Source organism: Charadrius vociferus, unplaced genomic scaffold, assembly GCF_000708025.1.
Source record: "Charadrius vociferus isolate BGI_N301 unplaced genomic scaffold, ASM70802v2 scaffold390, whole genome shotgun sequence".
Classification (NCBI taxonomy): domain Eukaryota; kingdom Metazoa; phylum Chordata; class Aves; order Charadriiformes; family Charadriidae; genus Charadrius; species Charadrius vociferus.
In genome coordinates, this window is record NW_009646433.1 from 1506784 (window position 1) to 1528332 (window position 21549).

At 42.2% G+C, this 21549-nt stretch overlaps 1 protein-coding gene across 1 annotated transcript in view; it reads left to right on the forward strand.

The window, feature by feature from the left end:
• Nucleotides 1–21549, forward strand: part of PTEN (phosphatase and tensin homolog) — a 35368-nt gene that overhangs the window by 10540 nt on the left and 3279 nt on the right. Inside the window, exons 5-8 of the mRNA XM_009881535.1 lie at nt 2323–2366; nt 5745–5983; nt 11445–11586; nt 13860–14026. Coding sequence (XP_009879837.1) covers nt 2323–2366; nt 5745–5983; nt 11445–11586; nt 13860–14026 — 592 coding nt within the window. The remainder of the gene's footprint in view (nt 1–2322; nt 2367–5744; nt 5984–11444; nt 11587–13859; nt 14027–21549) is intronic.

Consider the following 21549-nt stretch of genomic DNA (forward strand, 5'->3'; position numbering starts at 1 on the left):
CCAGGGCAGAGTAGAGGGGGAGGATGACCTCCCTTGACCTGCTGGCCACACTCTTCTTGATGCACCCCAGGATGCCATTGGCCTTCTTGGCCACCAGGGCACATTGCTGGCTCGTGGGCATCCTGTTGTCCCCCAGGACTCCCAGGTCCCTTTCCCCAGAGCTGCTCTCCAGGAGGTCAGCCCCAACCTGTACTGGTGCATGGGGTTATTCCTCCCCAGATGCAGTACCCTACACTTGCCTTTGTAAAAAACCCAAATGCATTTGAAACGCTAAGCAATGGAAGCATCGCTTAAAGTGTGCGTGGGATCTCTGCTGCAGATACACACGTTTTCCGTGTAAAGAAAATGGGAGTATATTTCGTACAGCCGTGTCTGGAGTTCCGCATTTGTTGTGTGCAGCTCCCTTAAGAGGGCATAAAGAGTGACGTGGCTATCTTCTGTGCTCAGTTTCCATCCTTGGTATCAACAAAACTATTTTTTATCCCTGATGGCATTCTACTTGGTACTCTCTTAAACTTCAAAATTTGAAGGCTTTTTTGCCCATATGTGGACTTTTTTTTTCTGTTTTGAAGACTTTAATCTCTTACTACCCCTTTGAATAGGGTATTTCTTTAAAAGGAAGAAGGAAACATTCTTGGATAAGATGCTCTGGGTTAACTGCTTTGCTTCCTAGCAGCTTTGCCCAGCGTTGCTGGTGGCCACTCCAGGCGTGATGACTCCTCCTTGGGTATACATGCTGCATCTAACCTTTCTTCTCGAGTGCAGATAATAGGTTTTTTTTGGAGTCCCACCTGCCAGCTTAACCTGCTGTGTATCCCTTCTGACCCAGAGAAGGTGTCAGCAATGTGATCAGAGCTGTAAAAACCACCAGACTTTTCCCTAGCGGAGGCTGGGGTTGAGAAGGCTCTGGAATTCAGAGAAAGAGAAGTGCTGAGCGCATGCGCGAGCCCAGCAGACCTGCCGCTGTCCCTGGCGTCTGAGTCTCACGGACAAAGCTCAATGCAGCACGTGCGAGGCTCCGGTTATGTGCAACAGTCATACAAGTAGGAGCCTAAAAGTTTACGTGTCTGAAAGTGTCAAGTAAGCTCCATGCGGCTCCAAAGGCTGCGGTCGTAACATAGCTATTTAGGAAAGATAAGTTCATACTAGGCCTGAAACTGGTTTTGGGTATTTGAACCCTGTGAAGAGCACAGGTTTATAATTGGAACAGAAGGTTTAGATGTGTGTTGTCTACTGAAATGACTCCCAATCAACCTGGAGTCCTGTTGTTTTGAGGCAGGATTGTTCTCGTTTTCCTTTTCAACAGCATTTCCACTTGCATCTTGTAGGGGCGCATCATTTTTGCCTGCAGAGAGCAACTCCAAGGAAAATTATGGAGAGCATCCACTTCTTGCCTTACCCCCAACATCTCATCTAGCTTGATTCCTTACGGCATGTTGTTTTGGCTGTATTACAGCCCTACTGATTGGATTGTTTGTATCTAGTTACTGATGTTTGTCCTTAGGCAAGTCATCCTGCAAGACTGCAGCGTGGTTCGCTGCGCTGCTAGCTCACCACTCTTACAGAGTGGTGGGACAGACATTGATGCAACTCCGATGTCTTCAGAAATTTGCTGTTTTCCAGGGTCTGTGAGGGGAAAACTGGCTGACTGGTCTTCTGGGTTTTTTTGGGGGTTTTTTTTGGGTTTTTTTTTTTTTGAGTTCACCTAATTTCAAGAACAAATGCTGAGGTATCACAATCTCTGCTTGATACAAGTGATCTCTTACAGTATTCAGTGATGCTTTCAGTTGCCGGTGGTACTGGTACGGTCCTGTAACTGGAGGAGGAATGCTTGCTTAGGTTGCCCTAGCCAAGGGTCTTTGAAATGTCCTTGTGATCCCCATCATCCCTAGCACCCATGTTGTTGTTCAGGGATCTTGACATGTGTTTCGAGTTCAGAGTCAATTGAATTAAGGTCATAGTCACTCTGTGTGTGTTTGTGTGGGAGCATAAAGCTGCTTGAGCGGCTGGAGCTGTTCATACTACGGTGTTAAACAGTAATAGCGTACTGCATTACTTGTGTGGATGTCTCTCTTGAGAGTCACGCAGACCAAAACATGCTGATGGACCACAATTACCATAGGGTAAGTAATTGCTTTTTAGAAAAAGATGTTTTAGTGCATCTGCAACAAAATGGTTTTTCTCTGTGTAACCTCTTTATCCATCACTTTTATGATTTATACATGATTTTCTCATATGTTGATCTGTATGTTCCAAGGTGTGACAGATGTTGGGAGTGCCTTAGAGACTTGTCTTGAACTCTTGTCTATTTTTCTTTCTTAGATGTGCTGAAAGACATTATGACACCGCCAAATTTAACTGCAGAGGTATGTTTGTCTGTCTAGTATTTGTTCTTTAAACTTCAGTGTTTCTGGATGAAGGTATAAAGGAGGAGCTGATGAATAGCAATGTAGGGGATTTGGGCACAAGGAATGATGTCAGAGTGCTTCGAGTCATTGGAGGAACTTGTTATATTCTTGATGCTTTTAAAAAAGTATGTTCCTGACAGTTAACTAGATCAAGGTCTAATAAGACAATCGGAAGTCTACTGTTGGACAAATTTTTGCAGAATGAGCTATATAGAAATTTCTGTTAAGTTCAGTGTGGAAACTTATTGTAAAATTCAGATGTAAAGCTTAGAGAAGTCTGGTTTTTATGCAGAAGCATAAAATAAAATAGATAGAATAAAATAGAGAACACTTACATCACTGTTCATATAAAACAACTTTCTGAAGATCTGGAATAAACCTTCAGTTGCTTCAAAAAAAAAAAAAATTAATTAATTCCCACATGATGTTTCTTTGAGATGAGTTGGTTCTTAGACACTTTGCAGAGGTACCAGAACCAGTGGGAAAACTTTTAGTGGCTACTTTTGATCAGACCCTTGGTGAGTGGAAACCAGTGTACCTGTTTTGTCAGTATTAACTCCCCAGGTAATAAATAAATATAGATTTACCTTTGCTTTTTGTGCAAAGGAACATCTCTGTGCACAGTACTAGAGCTTGTAGTTCCTCTTTGTGCAATGCTTCAGAATGGCTGGTGAAATAAGGGGTACTTGCGTGTACATAATTGTAGGAGATGAATAAATTTTGGCCTTACTGGCTAATACTACATCATAGCAAGGGCTCAACTTCTTCTTTCATTATTATTATTTTAAACCGTCCCTCTAGTTGTAAAGAGAGTGTTTAGAACATTACCAAAATGTCATTGGATGCTTTAATGTCCGAATATAGAAGGACTGACATTTTCATTTTGAAGTCATCTTTGCTCCTGATTTGCTCTTACGATGTTGAATGAGTCTCCTGAAACCTCACTCAATACATACAAGCCAGAAAGAAAGTGCTTTAAGATCTGCTTGAACAGTACTTTTGGTAAGAGGAGAAAAGGCGTCAAGGAAAAGGACGTGCTTCTAATATGTCCAGGACATGTGCTTGCTTTAATTTATGGTTTCTGTTATGGGGGTGCTCAGATCCCTTCACTCAATCACGGCCTGAAATGTTGTTTGTGACAACACCTTTCACAGCTCCTCTGCATAAGACAACACTGTTGTAGGGAGCTACGTGTGGCCTTTCTTTCTTTTCATCTCCAAATTAGTTACTTTAGGTAACCAAATTGGTGACTCGGAGCTTCCCTTAGCAGAGGAACAACAGTTCTACTTTAAAATCTTCTTGAAGTGAATTAATTCCAAAGGGAACTTCTTGTTTGTGCACTTAGCATGAAACACCAGAGTAGTTAATTTTTCAACTTGGATGCTCTTGCATCAAATTCAAAACCAAGTGTTGAATGCTCCTCATCTTCTTTGGATGCTACCTTTCTGTCCAGGGTTTTTGCAGTTGCTGAAGTACTTCCATGCTGGAAATTGCCTTCTGCTTTGCCACAGGCTTTCCTTTTTTTTTTCTTTTCTTTTTTGCTATGGGATTTTTCTTGTAACATCTAGGAGCTTGGAGAGAGTAATCAGAACCGTTCTCCATGCTGTGTGCCCCAGTGTTAGGAACCAAAATCCACGGAGGACCTGCACCCTCTAAGCTCAAGGTTGCACAGCTTAATGTTTTCTAAGGTTGCTTTCTGACTCTTCATCGCTCTGCACCACCACAGGGCATGCATTTCATCTGCTCCTCATTCCATCTTTGAAGAAAATACCACAAGGTTTGCCTGTGACCCCTGATCTTGGAGAGCATCTTCAGCGCGCTGTTACTACTTGGGATTTTTCAGGCTGTTCTTTCAGGATTACTTTGTCTCTCCTCTTCACGAGAACCTTATTGGATGTAGTTAAGACAGACTCAAAGTTGTATGGACAAATTCTCAGCATCTGCTAACACCTTCTTTTCGTAGGGGTTCCTAAATAAACTCCTCCTTTCATTTACATTTGCTGCAGAAGGTGGCATCTCTGAGTTCACATAAAACGATCATTTGGGGAGTCTTTGGATCTTCCACGTGGAAGAGTGTATTAGTGCACGTTCATGTTTTTTAACTTTTGCTGCTTCTTTAACAAAGATTATTCACTTTATCGGGTCCACCTCTTTGGTCTCCTGGGAGATTAAGGGGGCGATCTGTGCTGTGAGTGAATAGATTGTCCTTGTGAATACCTCCCAAAGGCTTCAGACTTGTTCTGCAGTGAAGTCCGTATCTTCATCCCTCACTTCTGCTTCTTTAAGTCCTTGGGGATTCATCAAAAGAAGCCTTGCATGTATGACAAGACAGTAGTGCTTACAAAACAAATATAAACACTTGCTAAAAAATGAGATGTATTAATTTTTAGACCAGAAAATGGTGGTTCTGGTTTAGCTGGTGGTTCTAGCTGAGAATTTTTTAAATGAAGCAGACTTGTATTTCTAAGATCCCAAGTCTGTCAACCAAGAATTGGGGTGCACTTTATAAAGCGCTGTTCTCCTGGTGAAAGTAGTAGAGCCCCACATAATCTGCCAGTCAGCGTGGCATTGTCTGTCATCTTATCTGAGATGTCAGAGGTTTGGGTGCTTCTATCTTATTGCTTATTGTTTGATCTCTTGAGTTTTCTGTTATTTCCTGCATGCTTGCTTGAAATTCTTTCCATCTCTAGATGGAAAAAGTGTTTGTGTGCATCCATGTAAGGAAAAGGACAACTTAATTTGGTGGTTTGACTTTAAAACCCAGAGGTGTTGCAAGTACCTTACACGAAATTTCTCTTTCGATTACCATTTTCTAATATGGAAGTGGCAGTTTTTTGTTTCAAAACCCCTTTGAGCAAATTCTGAGTGTTTGTTCCCAACTTAGACCCAACTGCGCTCAGAATTTTTCGGCAGAATTCCTGTTGTCTGATCAGTGACTGAGGTCTGGCCCTGTTTTCTCTCAGCAGGTAGTCTAATTATTGCTAGAGTAATGGGGTTTCACAAGGTTATTCTTTGTGCCAATGCGCTCTTAAGTAGTAGAAAATTCATGATTGAAGATGCAGACTCTGTGCCGCTCATTTCAGTAGCGGTGTGAAACAGTCTCTTCCTGGAGCAGGATGCTTGCTTTTGTATTACTGGAGAACTGTCTGCAATGCATATAATGTGCAGTGCATTGCTGAATAATACTGGAATTAAAAAAAAAAAAAGTACATATCTATATGTAAGACGGGGGTTTATTTAGAAAGTAAATTTTTTGCACGCTTGTCACCAAGTTGACCTGTCTAATTGATCTTGCTGTTATTTCCTTTTGAGATTAATTACTACTTCTCATTGCAGTTGCACAGTACCCTTTTGAAGACCATAACCCACCACAGCTAGAGCTTATCAAACCTTTTTGTGAAGATCTTGACCAATGGCTAAGTGAAGATGACAATCACGTTGCAGCAATCCACTGTAAAGCTGGAAAGGGACGAACTGGTGTAATGATCTGTGCATATTTGTTGCATCGAGGCAAGTTTTTAAAGGCTCAAGAAGCCCTAGATTTCTATGGGGAAGTAAGGACCAGAGACAAGAAGGTGAGCTATTTTCTGTTCTTATGTTCTCCTACCTGTATCTTCATGCTTTTCCTGCTTGAGGTCAATTTGAATAGTCGAGCCTTTTAAGAAATACTTTCCATGAGTTATCATATCTCGTTTGATTTAACTTTAACATTGTTGGATCGGTGCAGTTGTTCTAAATGAAAAAGCTTTCCTAAGCAGCAGTAGCAATTAATCACAACACCAAAACAGTGTGTTTTTTTTCCTGTCTCCCGTTCAAGATGATCTGTCCAGGTCATTTTAAATAGCCTTTTAAATAGCATTCTGCTGTGTGTTGCATCAAATGGGCAGTTGATGAGTGAAGAACTCTCTTGTTCAGCGTTTTCAGCCCAAATAAGAGGATTATTCTAGCTTGTTTTGCCTGAACGGATGAGTTGTTCATCTCCTGAGGTTCTCTTAACGTCTTGTGGCAGTGTTTAGAGATGCGTCGTCATTACAGTTGAAAATCCCTACTACTGGAAGAGTGTACTGGAAGAGTCTGTTGTTGGATTCTCCTTTTCAATAAAAGGGTCCTTAAGCCCAGACATTGGCTGCCTCAGAGCCTGCTTCGTGAGGTGCTGCCATTTAGTCTCTTGTACTTCTCCTGAAGGGAAATGGGGTGGGAATCTCATTTCAGAGAAATTATGTTCATGGCTGCAAGAGCTTTCTCTTAAGACCTTGTCAATGGTACGGAGAGATTTAGCAGTAGCTGTGTGTTGGACCTTTCTGGTATGGTTGTGCCTCGTTAATGGGAATTTAACCTCCTTATTTAAAATCTTCTCCAAATATGATAAGGTGTGACTTGCAAGGTCACTTCAACAAGCTTCCCTGCTCATCTTCCATCATTTCCATGTGTATGTTGGTGGAGCAGCCCAGGGGGATCATCCCGGCAGGCCAGTTTCACCCTGCTCACGTACAGACCTCTCCGTGTTCCTGTAATATTTGCATAAAGTATTAATTTCACAGACCTCTAATAAGCAGAGCTTCGTGTTTGAAGGCTCTTGAGAGCAGAAGTGCATCGCATAAGGAATTTTAGAACTTGGCTGTTAATCGGAAGGAGCAAATAACTTCTTAGTTTGCTCTCTTTACAAGATGGAGCTGTTATTCCACATCCCGCTGAGAAGATAGTTGCGGTGTAATACTAGAGCGGAGACGGTGTCAAGGTTTGCCATCAAAACTTTGTGGCTTTTGGGAAGACTGCACGATCGTGAATAGGAATGAGCTGTGCAGTGAGTAAACGGTGTAGATAACTCCTGCTGATGAAGGTTATCTAAAGAGCTGGATCATAAAAACTACAAAACTGAACAAATAGACAGTGAAGCGTGTTGTATCTCAGTTTCCCTGTTGTAAAAAGAGTTTAATATTTCCCCACTTCAGTGCCTTGAGGGTAAGGTCCGTTAGGTATTCATCGGTACCCCAGTGGTACCTCTGGCATGTTTGAGGTAAGGGAGAACTTGGTAAACAGGAATAGTGAGGGCCTTGTTTAGCTTCACTGTAAATATTGTCTGTAACCAGCAACTTTGTTTTGTTTTCAGTGTCTCCACTGGAAGAGTTGATTATTTTTTTATTTTTATTTTTTTCCCAGCTCCACGAGCATGGTTATCTTTATGTGGACAGCGGGCAGCATGTGATCCACATAATCCTTAAAGCAGCGTTTATAAACGGGTATTCCAGTGCAGGTTCCGGAAGCTTTTTCTTCCCCTGTGGCCCATATTTCAGTGTTATATGTCAAGTGCTGCTCTCTGATTTTGACACTTCACCACACCTTTATATAACTGACTTCCTGGACTCAAAGGAAACGAGGCATCGAAAGAGCTGTTTGCACCTGGGGACAAGAGAATGCGCTTTTTCTGTTGTTGCTGGATCAACCTGTGTATGATGAAGGGAAACTGGCTTTAATTAGGTATCAAATTTTCTTTATTTAAGCAAGTACAAGGTGCGCACTCTGTATATAGCTGCTCAGAAGGGTACAGCTAAAATCATTGTTGCCATTAATGTGCGTGGCAAAGTGATTCTCGAGAGGGTTTAGTCCATGCCAGCAGGAAGCGTGAGTCTAATTGCAAGAGGAAGTATGACTAATTGGTGGAGAGAACAACCTCAAGTACTTCTGTAGCAAGCTTTTCCCAAGTGCCTACTGGGAGAAGAAGCATCACGGAGGCTTTTGCACCATTAAGAGAGAGTTGTTGTAGGTGAGGCTGGCAGTTGTTACATAGTCCGTTAATGTACTGTCGTCCTGGGAAAGGCAGTGGTGAATAAGACATTGTAGAACTGAGTCTAAAAATCTGTCTCTGATCAAAAACTTTTGGGTTTTTTTTTTTCTTTTTTCCCCCCCTCTGTAAGCTGCCTCTTTTGACTTCTGTAACTCAGCGTGGTGCGGGGAGCTTTGTCAGAAGAAGGGAATGATGAAGATCAGAAAGTATTGGCTAAATGGTTGTGTCTATAAGTCACCACCACTGTAGTAGAAGAGGACTGATTTCTGTTTTCTCTTTGAACCAAGGGAGACAACCTGTTTTCTGAAATTGGATAAAGAACTGTAATTGTCCAGCCTGTTTTCAGAGCTGGAGGAGAAGTAAACCCCCCAAGAAGTCTTCTAAAAATCTGTTGCTGCCACTGTTTGAAATGGTTAGCTTATCACCTGTTTTTTCCTTAAGATGGACCCTGAAATACTACTGTGATGACGAAGACTGACAACTTACCTTCCTACAGCTGGAGAAGGTCTTTATTTCTTCCTGCTTCTGCCTTGAAGGGTTCTATGGTGAGGATTAGAGTCAGAAGGAAGGATAGTCTACTCAACAGATAGGTATCAGCTGGGAACATCTATTCAAATGCTTGAGCTGGAGATGATCCATTCCAGAGCATTCTTTGACTGTCATACAGTTGTATTTTTAGGACCGGCTCTTAACAGTGGAACTGTTTCCAGGAAATGGAAACCAATTAATTTGTGCAAGGAAGTCTCAGGATGGCTGTTGGAGCAGGGTAGATGTCCAAAGTCTGATGTATCAGAGCTGGTCTGTTGTAATTGATGCCTGTGTGTTCGACGTACTCAGGTGACAACCTCTGCTAAACCCGATGCCGTAAGCCTAGTCTGAGGCTGCAGCTTTAGCTTTTCTCTCACAGTAGGGCACGTTATTAAAGTAACTGTGGGAATATTACTTCCAAATGTTTGTTCTTCATAATACTGCCCGTGCTATGGTGAGAGGAGAACCAGGTGCTGCACCTGACAATTTTTGTGATGTCTACACAGCTCGGCAGTGCCTTGTGAAACTCTGGCATAGGGACTAGAGAAGCTTATCTAATGTCCATTTGAAAAAAAGAGATGATGGTGATAAATGGGAAATGTAAGCTTCTGGAGGAGAAAATACTTAAAACTGCTTCCCTGTTCTTTATTCTTCTTGACTAAAAGCAAGCAGGGGGTTGATTGTACTTCTTGGAATATTAGCTTGTTATGAAAGTGTTCTGCTTTGAAATCAGACCTTTGGAAAATGGAGAACTTTCTGTTCCGCTTCAGTGTGGCTGGTTCTTCGGATCTCAGGGTAAAGGCTGTGTCTCTGGAGAGTTAAAATCTCTGGCCGGAGGGATAAAACTGCCCTCTTGGCTGAGAACTGGTTTTGCTTTGAGATCAACCGTCGCTTTATATAGCCGTAAAAGTGACTGTGTTCCCTTCGTCCTGGTCCCACTCCTGGCTGTCCTGGTAAGGTGTGCTGGGGTGTCTCCGTGGGGCACGTCCTTTACAGCATGAAGAAGCTGTGAGCAGAGGAGGATGCGTTTTCCTTACCTGCATGGTTTTTCTTCTGGTTGGCATCATTGGCAAATTACTGATGGTTTGCTCTGAGGCTGTGATTTTCTCAAGTCACGAAGCTCAGATCCCAGGAAAGCAAGCTTTAAAGCTCCCTTAAGAAGTGGGTCTGATAACTGCTGAGGTGACATCTGAACCAAAAATATGGTCAGCGTAGAAGGCTACTTAAGAAGGTCATTGTACAAGTGCTGTAAGGAAAAGTCTTTTGTGTAATTTAAGAACAATTGAAGTGGTAAGGAGGCATAATTGTCAACATTTTATTTATTTTTTTTTTTAAATAATGGCAGGAAGTGTATATTTTCATCTGTGCAGAGTAGATGCTTGCTGAATTGAAAGTACTGTGGCCACTCTTAGCTTACGGCTGTTGTAAGGTAAAGCAGGTATTAGAACTAACAGTTTGTAGAAATACTGTGTTAGAGGGTTTGTTACCAAAATGCTCATAGAGTTGTATATGAAAACCTCTTGTTTATCTCCAGTTCATTGCAATTTCACATTTAGTTTTAGTATGGAAGTTTACTTACTGATGCTGTTGCAGGTTGTATTATGGGTTGTTATAAACCATGTAATGCATTTTCTGGGAAATTAAATTATTTTTCATCTTTATCACTTTTGCTTGAAAATATTAGCTGTAAGAGCTTTAAAACTATTCCTTTACTTGAAGTTGATTCAAAAACAGTCATAAAAATGTTCTTTGGTTATATTTTCTCAAAGCAAGTGTTTACTTCAGAGTTGTAATCCAACTGAGAAGTCTTTCATTTAACAGTTTGGGCTATTGGGCCTATATTAACGAAACTTTCCACTTTTGTTTTTTGTGAAAACCTTTCAGAAGGGCATTTTGTCTTCAGAAGGTAGCATCGGTCTTGTGAGTGCAGTGATATTAGCAAACAAAATCAGAATCTTTTGACTTAAACTGCTGTCAAAATGTAATTCCTGTTTTGGTGCTTTCAAATTAGAGTATGTTCGGGGCGCCTCTTGCCTACCCCGCAAAAAAACCCGGCAGCATGAAACCATCTTTTACGTGACCTCAGGGTGTCCAAGGTGTGTGTTTTTAAGATATGGAAAAGTCTGCATTCGTTGCCTCATCGCTTGAGATGGATGTTTGGAGATACCTACTAAAGTAACTGGAAAACCAGTGTCCTGCTCGTTCCGTGCAGGGGAGTGGTGGATAATTAATTGCCTGGTGTTAGATAAGGAACAGCTTCCTTTCCATCGCTCTGCAGGAGGAGTACAAGAGATGCGGACACGTGTCTATGGAAAAAGGGAACGCATACGGAGGCTGTCTTTGGGAATGGTTTGGAGGTGGATTATGTCTTTGCTAGTCCTTAAAGTGCCCAGGATGGTCCCCAAGGAAGAAATCGCTGAGGGTCGTCACGAGTTAGTGTGCTAAAACCCGGCGTGGCTGGGGCTCTGTGCAGCGTGGAAAGCAGTGCAGCGCTCCCCTGCTTTCTAGGCACAGCCAGCTTAGATGCTTTACCCTGTCTGCCGGGCTGCAGAGGTATACTCAGCATAAATCACGATGGTGTGTTTATTCCAGGTGCTTTAGCTACCTTTTCGTTCGTGATTTATTTGCCTTTAGTTAAATTCTGAGATAATGGGCGGGAGCTCTCTTAGTGATGTTAATAAATGGTCTTGATGGTTTTTGACGTTTGTTTTCCCTCTCTTTAGGGAGTGACAATTCCCAGTCAGAGGCGCTACGTGTACTACTATAGCTACCTGTTAAAGAATCACCTGGATTACAGACCAGTGGCACTGCTGTTTCACAAGATGATGTTTGAAACAATTCCCATGTTCAGCAGCGGAACTTGCAGTAAGTACCCGGCACCCCATTAACCTCTGTTAGCTCTCGTAAGGAAACAGGTCGACCTTTGATCTTGGTTTAGTTATGTGACGGTTACCGTTCTGGTACGTGACGTGAAGACCTGCACATCTTGGTGGAGGAGAAGATCGTACTTAAACACTTTGTGCTCCAAAATCTGCTTGGTCGCTGTGGTCTGTCTGCTAGCATCCTCCCAGGTGTAGTAAGTTGAAGTCTGCGAAGGACTCATAGGGTTGTTTCACTACAGTTTTAAATTGGGAAGTATTTAACGGTTTGAAGATAAGTGATGCCATATATATATAATTGCTTCTTAATTTCATAAAAAGCCTTTTTTTATTTTTTGGGGTTTTTTTTGCAATATAGCAACTCTTGGGAAACATGAGTTGCTGAAAAATGTTTGCTCAATGATGCGTTGGCTTCAAATGCAACAACGTCATTCTTCCCATGATGTTTAAAAAATAAATAAATCGGTTCAGCTGGGTAAATACCTAATTGACTCTGGAGTAAGCTTTTCTTTGTATGGAGGTTTGTAAAGTATTAATACACCTGTAAACAATTAATCTGGTTTGCCGATACACAGTGTGTCATTAAGGAACAGCAGATTCCTTGAAACTTTGAAGTATAAATACAAATTCACTTCTGTTCTTCTGCAGGCTGCATGACAGGGCAGTAACTGCCTAGTGCGGCGTGTTCATTTTTTGTTAGTGGAAAAAGTCTTTCTAATGGTTTTGGTATGGGGATTACTGCAATGTGTAATTAATTCCAGGGCCTCCTGTGACTTTGATTAAAATTGCACTATATAATATTGTTGTAAGACAGTACCTGAACATGTAATGCACAGAAGAAGCAAGCAACTTGTCAGGCTAGCTGTATTTAGAGGAGGAGGAGGAAGGGAGGAGCCTCTGCCAAAAAACCCTGCCTCTAAGGTAGAGGTGTGGAGGTTACAGATTTCTGCAATTACCACTTATTTAAGGTTTTGGATAAACTATGCTATACTTGCAAAATCAAGCATGAATTGCTTGCGTGAGCTTTAACTTGTTTGTCCGTACCAGGCTGTTAGCATGCTATTTTTGCAGCAGGATGTTGGGATAAATGAAAGATTTGCTAAGCGCCTGAGAAGAGAGAGTAACTATCAACTTGAGCATCTTTGTGTACTGCAATATTTTGCTTCTGTGGAGTTTGCAGTGATTTTTCAGAATGTGAAACCAGTGGTCTGTGTTATTTCTTTAGTTGTGTTATCTACTGCAATGGTAGTAATTTTACCAACACATGATAACTTTAAATCTGATTTCCTTGTTATCTTCCTTCTGTTTTAAAGCCACTGACCGAGCAAAGTCGTGCCCCTTGGGTAAAACAAAGGGATGACCGGGTTTCACGGCTCTGAGGATTTGAGGGAGATAAGTAGCAGTTTTATGGCTAGGCTGTTCAGCAAGATAGTGTGTGGATGCTCAGTAGGGAGTTCCACAGCTCTGCAGGGATGGTTTCGGGGTGGCTACGCACTCCACGGCAGGGTATGGTTCAGTGCGTATTGTCTAGAGAGCAGTCTGCATCAGATACTAACAGAGAAGTCGGGAGCAAATGCAGAAAGACTTCTTTGAATAAATTTTCATGTAATATTTTTGGCTTTTGTGCTGGCGTCTGGCAATTTCCAAAGAAAATATGCTTAGGCTGCACCCAAAAACCCTCATAATTTCAGCTGTTACCCCTGCGGATTTAGTTTGGAAAGTTACACCGTGGCTAGTGCTTTTTTGGTGATGGTGATTAACGGGACAGACTTAAGGTCTGCGTCTGTATAGTCTGTCAGTGCTGGCTGGGTTGTGTATTAATGTTAAATTTTGTCCTTGGTTTTGTTGGTATAGCGGTTCTGTTCGTGTAGGAGTAGAAATCGGTTTGTGTTGACGTGACCGCCAACTCTGCAATTCAAAGAAGAGACAAGAGAGTTACGTCCATGTAATATAGAGATGAGAGGCAATATGCAAAGAAAAGTCAAGAAGTTGTCACTTCATATAGTCATTTCTTATTATATTAAAAAACCCCAGCAACTTTCTAGGAACCCTATGGTTGCTGCAAAGGACAGAAATATGTTAGGTTATTTCCAGTAACACCTAGCAAAGTTTGATGCCCTGCGGTGATTAACTTTTTCATAGGTAGTTATTTAACTTTCAAAATATTGTGGCTAATGGTTGGGATTCTGATACTGACATTGTGCTTTTTGACACTTTAAGGCATTTCTTACGAAGTGACGCTCTTGTTTTGCCATGCAGATCCTCAGTTTGTGGTGTACCAGCTAAAGGTAAAGATATTCACCTCCCCTTCAGGACCCTCAAGACGTGAAGACAAGTATATGTACTTTGAATTCCCTCAACCTTTGCCGGTATGCGGTGATATCAAAGTGGAATTTTTCCACAAACAGAACAAGATGTTGAAAAAGGTTGGTTTTCTCACTTTTCTGGAAAATGTTGTTGAGTCCTGATGCAGGACTGGGACGTTGGTTATTCTTCAGTGAAATGCGTAATCACAGTATTTAATTCTTTGACGTCTAGTTTTCCCAAGGAGAGAATCTACCACAAAATGAAAGCTGGATTCTTTTGAGAGTTGGTGAGATTAAGTACAAAGGTTGGGTAAAAATTATACTGGATATGTATTGCAGTCGTTCGGGTAGTAGTGAGTAATCTAATTGAGGAAGGAACATTCTCATTCTAAAAATAGACTCGCACACTGAGTAAGTTAACTCCAGCTGTTTGCTTCACTAAATTTTCCTAAGATTTGAGCAGCCACGGAAGATCCTGTGTGTGTGCTGTTGGCTGATGGTTGACCCATCTGTCAAATTTGGTTGAATTTCCAAGATAATTGAGTTCCTACACACTTTGTGGAAGTATCTCTGCAATCTATTCAGCCACCTCTTGGTTCCCAGCTGCAATGCCTTGCCATGAGCTGTTTAGAGAATTCACTTGGAACCGAGAATTTTTTCAGTGCCTCGACTGGGGGGAGGAGGGGAATCTAGAACTTATTTTGACGCCAAAGTCAGCGAGTTCTTAAAGATGAACGCCTCATCACTGGGTTTCATTAATTCTGGTGCTTGTGGGGCTAGTTTGTGTCTACCAAAGTAAAAGGTGAGGATGAGACCATGTTGATTAAAGGCTGCCTTTGTATTTACTACTTAACAACATGTAACTATTCATAAAGACTTTTGTTTAACGGATGTTACAAAACTTAAGAGCATTCGTTGAGCGAATCTGGTGTAGAGGCAAAGCATAAAAATAGGAAAATACTGGAGTGGATTGGGAAATAAATATACTTGATAAGTCTCTTACAACTGTGCACGCAGATTGTACCTACTAGATGTGCCTGCTATTTTGCAGGCTTGTCCAGTTACAAGGTATTGTTACCTAGTTAAATGGTGTAATTTCACTAGCTGGAAATGTCGTGTTCTGTTGTTTGCTATGTGCTGATGTCTGCAAAAGTTTTTAAACAGTTTCTTAATAGGAATATTATCTTCTTCTGCCTGTTTAATGAGATGTTTTGGTTGGTCAATGCAGCTATATGCAATACGGAGAACTGTAAAACGAAGCATTTTAAACATAGAAATTCTACTTTAAGCCATCATTAAAATTACTGACATTTAAAACTGCAATGCATAGGAGCCAGTTTTGAGAACAGACTTTTAAAGGAGCACCCTGATAAGTACTGTGGGCTAGACATGAGGGATGCAGGGAGGAGATGAAACAAAACCCAAACACCAGAGACAGTGTCCTGTTTTACCCGGTCTCTGTCCTATCTTAACTGTGAATTTGTCGTTTCTTTACCATCTTCAGTAACACGTGGATTGCGAATGGACTTTGTAGGAAGCATTGCGCTGCGCTGCCCCTCCCTGAGTAAGCTCCCAGAATACCAGCGCGCAGCTCAGATGTTGGATCTTGGCTCTGTAGCACCAGAAGTGAACTCCTGTATTTGTTTCAACTCTGTAGAGAGCACTGAGATCCAGTGTCAGTGTAAGCTAGAGCTCCTCGTTATCGTGTACAATTTCTGTAGTACAAATTCGGTCTTCCAAGAGGGTGTAAAATTGTCTGCAGAAACGCGGCGAGCGTGTTACTATGCTGTAGTTTCATTTCAGAGTGTCGTATCAGCCATGGTTTCATTTCTTGAGAATCCCTTTGTAGTTTACGAGTAGCTGGTTGATTTTTTTGTTGTTGTTGTTGTTGTTTGTTTTTGTCTACCCTTATCAAGTATCCTAACTATTCAGGCTTTGTGCAGATAGTGCAGAGGCGCTCCTTTTTTGTGTTTTTGGACAGCTAGGGCCAAGAAGTGCTGACATGGTGAAAGCTCTTCTTTCCACATCTGCAAGCTTTTCTGAGAGATAAAAACTGTCCCTTCACCGATGGAAGTCTTTTGTAAAGAAACCACCTTGATAATCTGCCTCCAAGATCTCTTGAATCTAGTGTCTTAATTGCCCTCAACCTTGCGTAAAAGCGTCAAAACAAAGTAGGTATGTGGTGGCACGAAGTTCTGGTGAGACTACCTCTGTTAGCTCTACTGTAAACGCAGACACAAACTGAGGGCATCTGGGACTGGGTCTGTGGATCCTCTCAGATGTAAGCATGTTCTTCTGTTTGATGAAACCACTGCTGAAGTCTTTGTATCAAGAATGAGTGAAATGTTCCATCTCTGATGTATGCCTTTGCACTAGAGGAGGAGATCCTTCCACGCAGTCCTTTTGATGGCTCATTACATAAAGTGACTAAGATGGGAATAGGGCAAAGGTGAATATTTGTGGCAGAAAACCTACCTTGGCACAAAGTTGAACACATTTCCCTGTACGAGTGTTTCACATCTGTGCCTGTTCCTGTCCTAGATAAACCGACTCTATGCAGGTTTTACTGAAAAGCCCAAAAGAGAGAGCCTTCCCCTGTGGAGACTTGTCACGTTTTGAAGATGATCACCTCTATGCAGTGATCATCTAATTAATGAGGAACAGCGTAACTAGGAGAAACAGGATTTTTTCGTTCAGAGATTCTGGTTTATTCACGTGTGTTTATGAAAGCTGGAGTTGCAGGTCTGTTGTCCGTCACTGGCTCTTCCAAGGTTTTCTTATAGCAGATTTGTTGGTAGCTGCTAAACAAGTTTTCTTGCACACACATAAAGGCATCACAGATGTACCAGTCTGCATTTTAACTTTCCACAAGAAACCTAATAAAAAACCCCGATAACATTAATTAAAAGTGTAATTCTCAGATCTGTTCTGGGCCTCGGGCTGGAGTATGGCCATGTCTCATTTGTGGAGATAAAGGAAACTTCTGTGTTGTCCTGCTGGGTCTGGGTTGGTGTATGATACCACTGATCTCAGCTGAAGGGCTCCAGATTTGCTCACCTGTACTTGCTTTCAAATTTCTTAATCCTCTGAAGAACAGCGGCATTGTCTGCAGAGCTCTCCAGTGTGGAGGGTCCTTCTCAACTTTGATCAGGCTCTTCTTGGATAGTGCATGTGTGTTGATTCTTCTTACTGTGCATGAAACAAAACAAACGTGAATGATCAAGTGGCTTTAAGCATCTAGTGTTGCACTGTCAATGTGAAATTTAAAGCGGTGAAGTGTCCTATTTTAATTTAAGCAAATTCAGTGGACACTGAGAGCTGACCTCAACAAAGGATTATTGATGCTGGTGGGAAGATGCTGATAAGAGGGTGACTGCTTTGAAAAAGTTACCCTGTTTCAGCTCTTCCCTAATCTGAGCCACCTGGCATCACTTAGTAAGTCCACAACTTTTGGTCTTTTCTTGTCTAATAAAGTTGTTTATTCTTAGACCATTTCTTCAGTATGATGAAGCTGCTTCCTTTCAAGAATGAAATGCATGCTCATACGAGAACAAAATGGATTGAGGCTTGAGTACAGTTGTTACTTATGAATTTCTGACAGACAGAAGTTTGTAATTTGGGGGTTTTTTGAGCATGGGTTTTTGTTTCTCTGACTTGGAGCTTGGCTGTTCTTCCATCTCAGGCTGCTGCTGTAGTCTCTGAGCTCCCTTCCATGTACCTGTGTGGAGCCTTTTTCTTCCAGTTATTGATGTTGACATGATAATCTTAAAGTATTTCAGAGTATCCTTGTATCTTTTGGTTCAATGAGAGTCTGCTTTTAAAATAATACAGAAGATCTCATAATCTTCCTGCCTGCAGAGCCTGGGGGTAAAGGAGACCTTTTTCAGGAGTCCTCACAGTCTAGATGAGAGGGCAAACCTTGGTGTGGGTTTTTTTTTTTTTTGAAAGTCACTGCTGTTTTATCCCCAGCCTCTAGCATAGGCAGGACTGACGGCATTGTTTGTGCTGTTGAGTATGCCATTTCATCTCTTGAGTCTGTGTAGATGAGAAGTTCTGCTACACAGTTCAAGAGGATGGGTGATTGCTGTTTAGCAAACACTGAAGAATGAACTCTGAAAATGTCAGAAGACTTTTAACTGTTGATCTGAAAACGGTACAAGAAGTTCCATCAGCCGTGACTACAGGAAGACTGTGAGGCCAGCATGGAAAAGATTGAAACATGATCTCCGTCTTCTGATTGCTGGATAACATCTCCAAACCCCTTAGCTCGTGCTGCAAAGTGATTTTAAGCGCCTGTAGGTCTCTGCAAAATTGAACTCTCAGGAGGATATGGGAACTCCTAGCTGATGGCTTAAATGATCATGGATTTGGATCTCGGTCTGCAGTTAGAGGCAGATAACAGCTCTAGAGTGAGGTGCATTTTTCTGTCAGTCTGAGAACCGAAAAATTACATGAGGTAGAGATAACTATTGTATGTCAAAATAGCGTGATTAAATCAGTTTCTGTCTCAAGCGTCTGATACTGCACTGTAGACTTTATGATGCAGATTTGGTTATGGGAAGAAATACATCTGTGATTTTTTTTTTTTTTTTTTGAGGCAGATGCCTGTGATGTAACTGGAAGCAAAGCAAAACACATTCAAAAAAAGCCTCTAGCTAATACTCATTTTCAGAAGCCCATTCATTAAATTGTGTTCCTGTGAGCACTTGATCGGGTATTGTGATTTGCTATGTAAACTCCAAGTTCAGCTCATGCCTTGATTTTTAAAATTCCTATCTTCAGCCCATATTACATCAACTTTCTTCATTGTCTCCCATGAAATATCTTGGAGCCTGATGCTTTAGCTGGAGCTGGCTAAATCCTCACTTTGAATTAATGAGGGTGGTTTTTTTCGATGAAAGCGGTGACACAGTTAACAGCCTTACGAGCTAATTCCAAAAAAGCATGACCAAGTCTTCACTTGATTTGAGTCGCCGTACCATGTTCCGGTACCCATGAACTTAGTTTATGAAGCTAATTAAGTTAGTGTAGTGGGAAAGGAAGGAAAGTAACTCGATGCTTTAAAAAGCTGGAGGGAGATAAAAGGATAAATGACCATCTCAGCCAAGTTGTATTGTTTAGTTTGAGTCCCTGAAGACCTCTGCAAATTTATCCCAAGGAAAACAGATTCGAAGATGTCCAGTGAGAAGTTTGCCATCTGTCTTGTCTTCTCCAGACTCTTATCAGTAAAGCTGAGTCCCCGCAGTTGCTTGTTCAGGCAGGCCCTTAAGTGCCAAGGAAATCCTTCTTGGTTCTGCTCCACCTGATGAGGTTTTAAGGTGAGGCTTGACAAGACCATGCCTTCTGCTGGCATTGGTTTACATCCAGTGGCCTTGTTTGCTTTGGCACTGCTTTCCTCCAAAGCTGCTTCAGCACTATTGGTATAAGCCATTTTCCATCCATCTGCCACAGCGTGTTCATCAGCTTTTTCCTCTCCTCTGCTGACCTCCCTGGAGGTGACATGGGTGGCACTGGGGACCAGCACCAAAGTGCGTTGCCTCTGCATTGAGGTCCTGAAGAAGGATGAAACATAGCAGTACCATCACCCCAGCTACAAGAGGTGGGATCTCCCTTAACTGTGGTCGTGGTGTGGAAATGCGCTCTGAATCCTCACTGGAAGGATGGCCTCTTCACCAGTGGTGAGACTGCAGGTGGTATATCCACCTGCTTACAGAGCTGTTGGGTGCTGGAAACATCAACTCAGGCTTCGTCTTTACCCACTGTTTATTGCAGGCGGCACCTGGACTCCAAATCCTTCCCGTTCTGTAGGTCGAAAGCTGATACCGTTGGTTGTTTCTGTTTTGGCCTGAACTGGTCTTTTGGTTTGAGCAGGAATAGCCATCTCATCTCCTCTGAGGACTATGTATCTCTGAGGGACTCATCATCTGGGAGTAGGAGGAGCCTGGACCGGGTTGCCCTGAAGATGTCTTCATGGGGATTTTGCCTACTGCTGCTTTCTTTATGAGATACCAGCAGGCAAGCCGATGACTTGATGGAGCATTACAGAAGAATAAACCCTCTTGCCCAGGATGTTCATCCTTCCAGATCCTGGGGTGGGCATTTTTAAGACTGTTTCTGAGGTAGTGTTAGTGAAGAAGAGGGTGCTAAGTGTATGAGCAGGTTGGGCCTGGCAAGAAGCTACCGACTCCTGCCTTGCATGGATGGGCTCCAACAAGGCTTCTTCATAAATGTGATGGCGTGAAGGGACTTGGTGGCAGTGGCAAACATCTGTTAGTCTGCCAAGGCAACTATAATTACAGCATCTTAATCTGGTAGTTTAACTTGATTCCCAAGGGTGCTGGAGAGGCATGCGTTGAAGTGGATAGCTGCTTAACTACCAGAAGTGTTTCTGGCTGAATTATTTAACTCTTGTCTTTGCCGTTCCACTTCCTTACAGGTTTGGGGGTCTCCTAGGTGCTTAAGAGAAGTGCACGCAAGCTGGAGGTGTGTTTGTATGCTTTACCTCAAATGCTGAAAATGGGTTTACCGAGCTTTGGTAGAGAGGCGGGTAGAAGTTGTTTCATCAGACGCTTCTGAATTCCCAGTATTTGTGTGCTTGCGTGTTTTTATTAGTTTGTGAGGAAGAAGAATATAAGTTAAGAAGTCATCCAGTCTTCCCTGCCCCCTTCTTGATGGCCCGGGAAAATGTTGTGATATTTTGCTGGTGCCAGATTGCTTTCAGCGGGGAGGCATGCTCATATGATACACGCTAGAACCACTTCTGTTCCACCTCTGATTCCCCCCTGCCCCGTTTACCACCAGAGGTGAATAGTGAGGAAGATGGGGCGGGACCTAGATTTTCCAATAAGAAATTGAAACTAGATCTCTCTGGTAAACCAAAATGTGTAAAGTAGCTCAGGAGTCAGTTCATGTTCTGGTCCTGTGTAATGTCAAGAAATGTTAGATTCTGGTATGTGCTAGCGTTGTCATCCCTGAAGCTTTAACAGAAGTACTGACTATTGTGGGAAGACATTGCATTTTGGATCTTTTGCCTGAAGACTCGGATCAGAGTAAAATAGAAAGTATCATTTGTAAAGAGGAAGTAAACGCAGCTCAAAGTTTCAGATGGAGAAGTGCTTAATGCGCTAGTCAGACCAACCTGCCTAACGGTAGTTGATCTTGGGAACATCAGCTCTTGACTGACAAAAGTACGGCAAGTGATGGAGAACTGAAACAAGAGCAACTAAAACAGTGCATCCCACGGAGCTGTTTAGCTGAGTGCTTAAAGGTGACCTTCCCGGGCATATCATCTTCAGAGATTGTTTAGCCAAGAGCAGAACATTGCTGCTTGTTCAGTAGCACATGTGGAGACAGATGCTCATGACAATCTCGCTAGTCATAGCAATAAGCGTGTGATACACTGGCTGATATTAGCTAGTTCTCCAGTGACTTTTTAAAATCACTGATCGATTTATGTTTTGCTTCTTTGTACAGGTTGCAGTGTCGTAGTCAGTCTAACTTTCTATCTGCTTCAGTTGAGTATACTTACTGTCAATGCCTCATCTTCTCAGTAAAAACTTCCCGTTGTGCCGAAGGACAGCAGACACCTTCAGAAGCTGACTTTATCTTAGTACTGGTCAGCAAGCATCCAACCGGTAGAAACC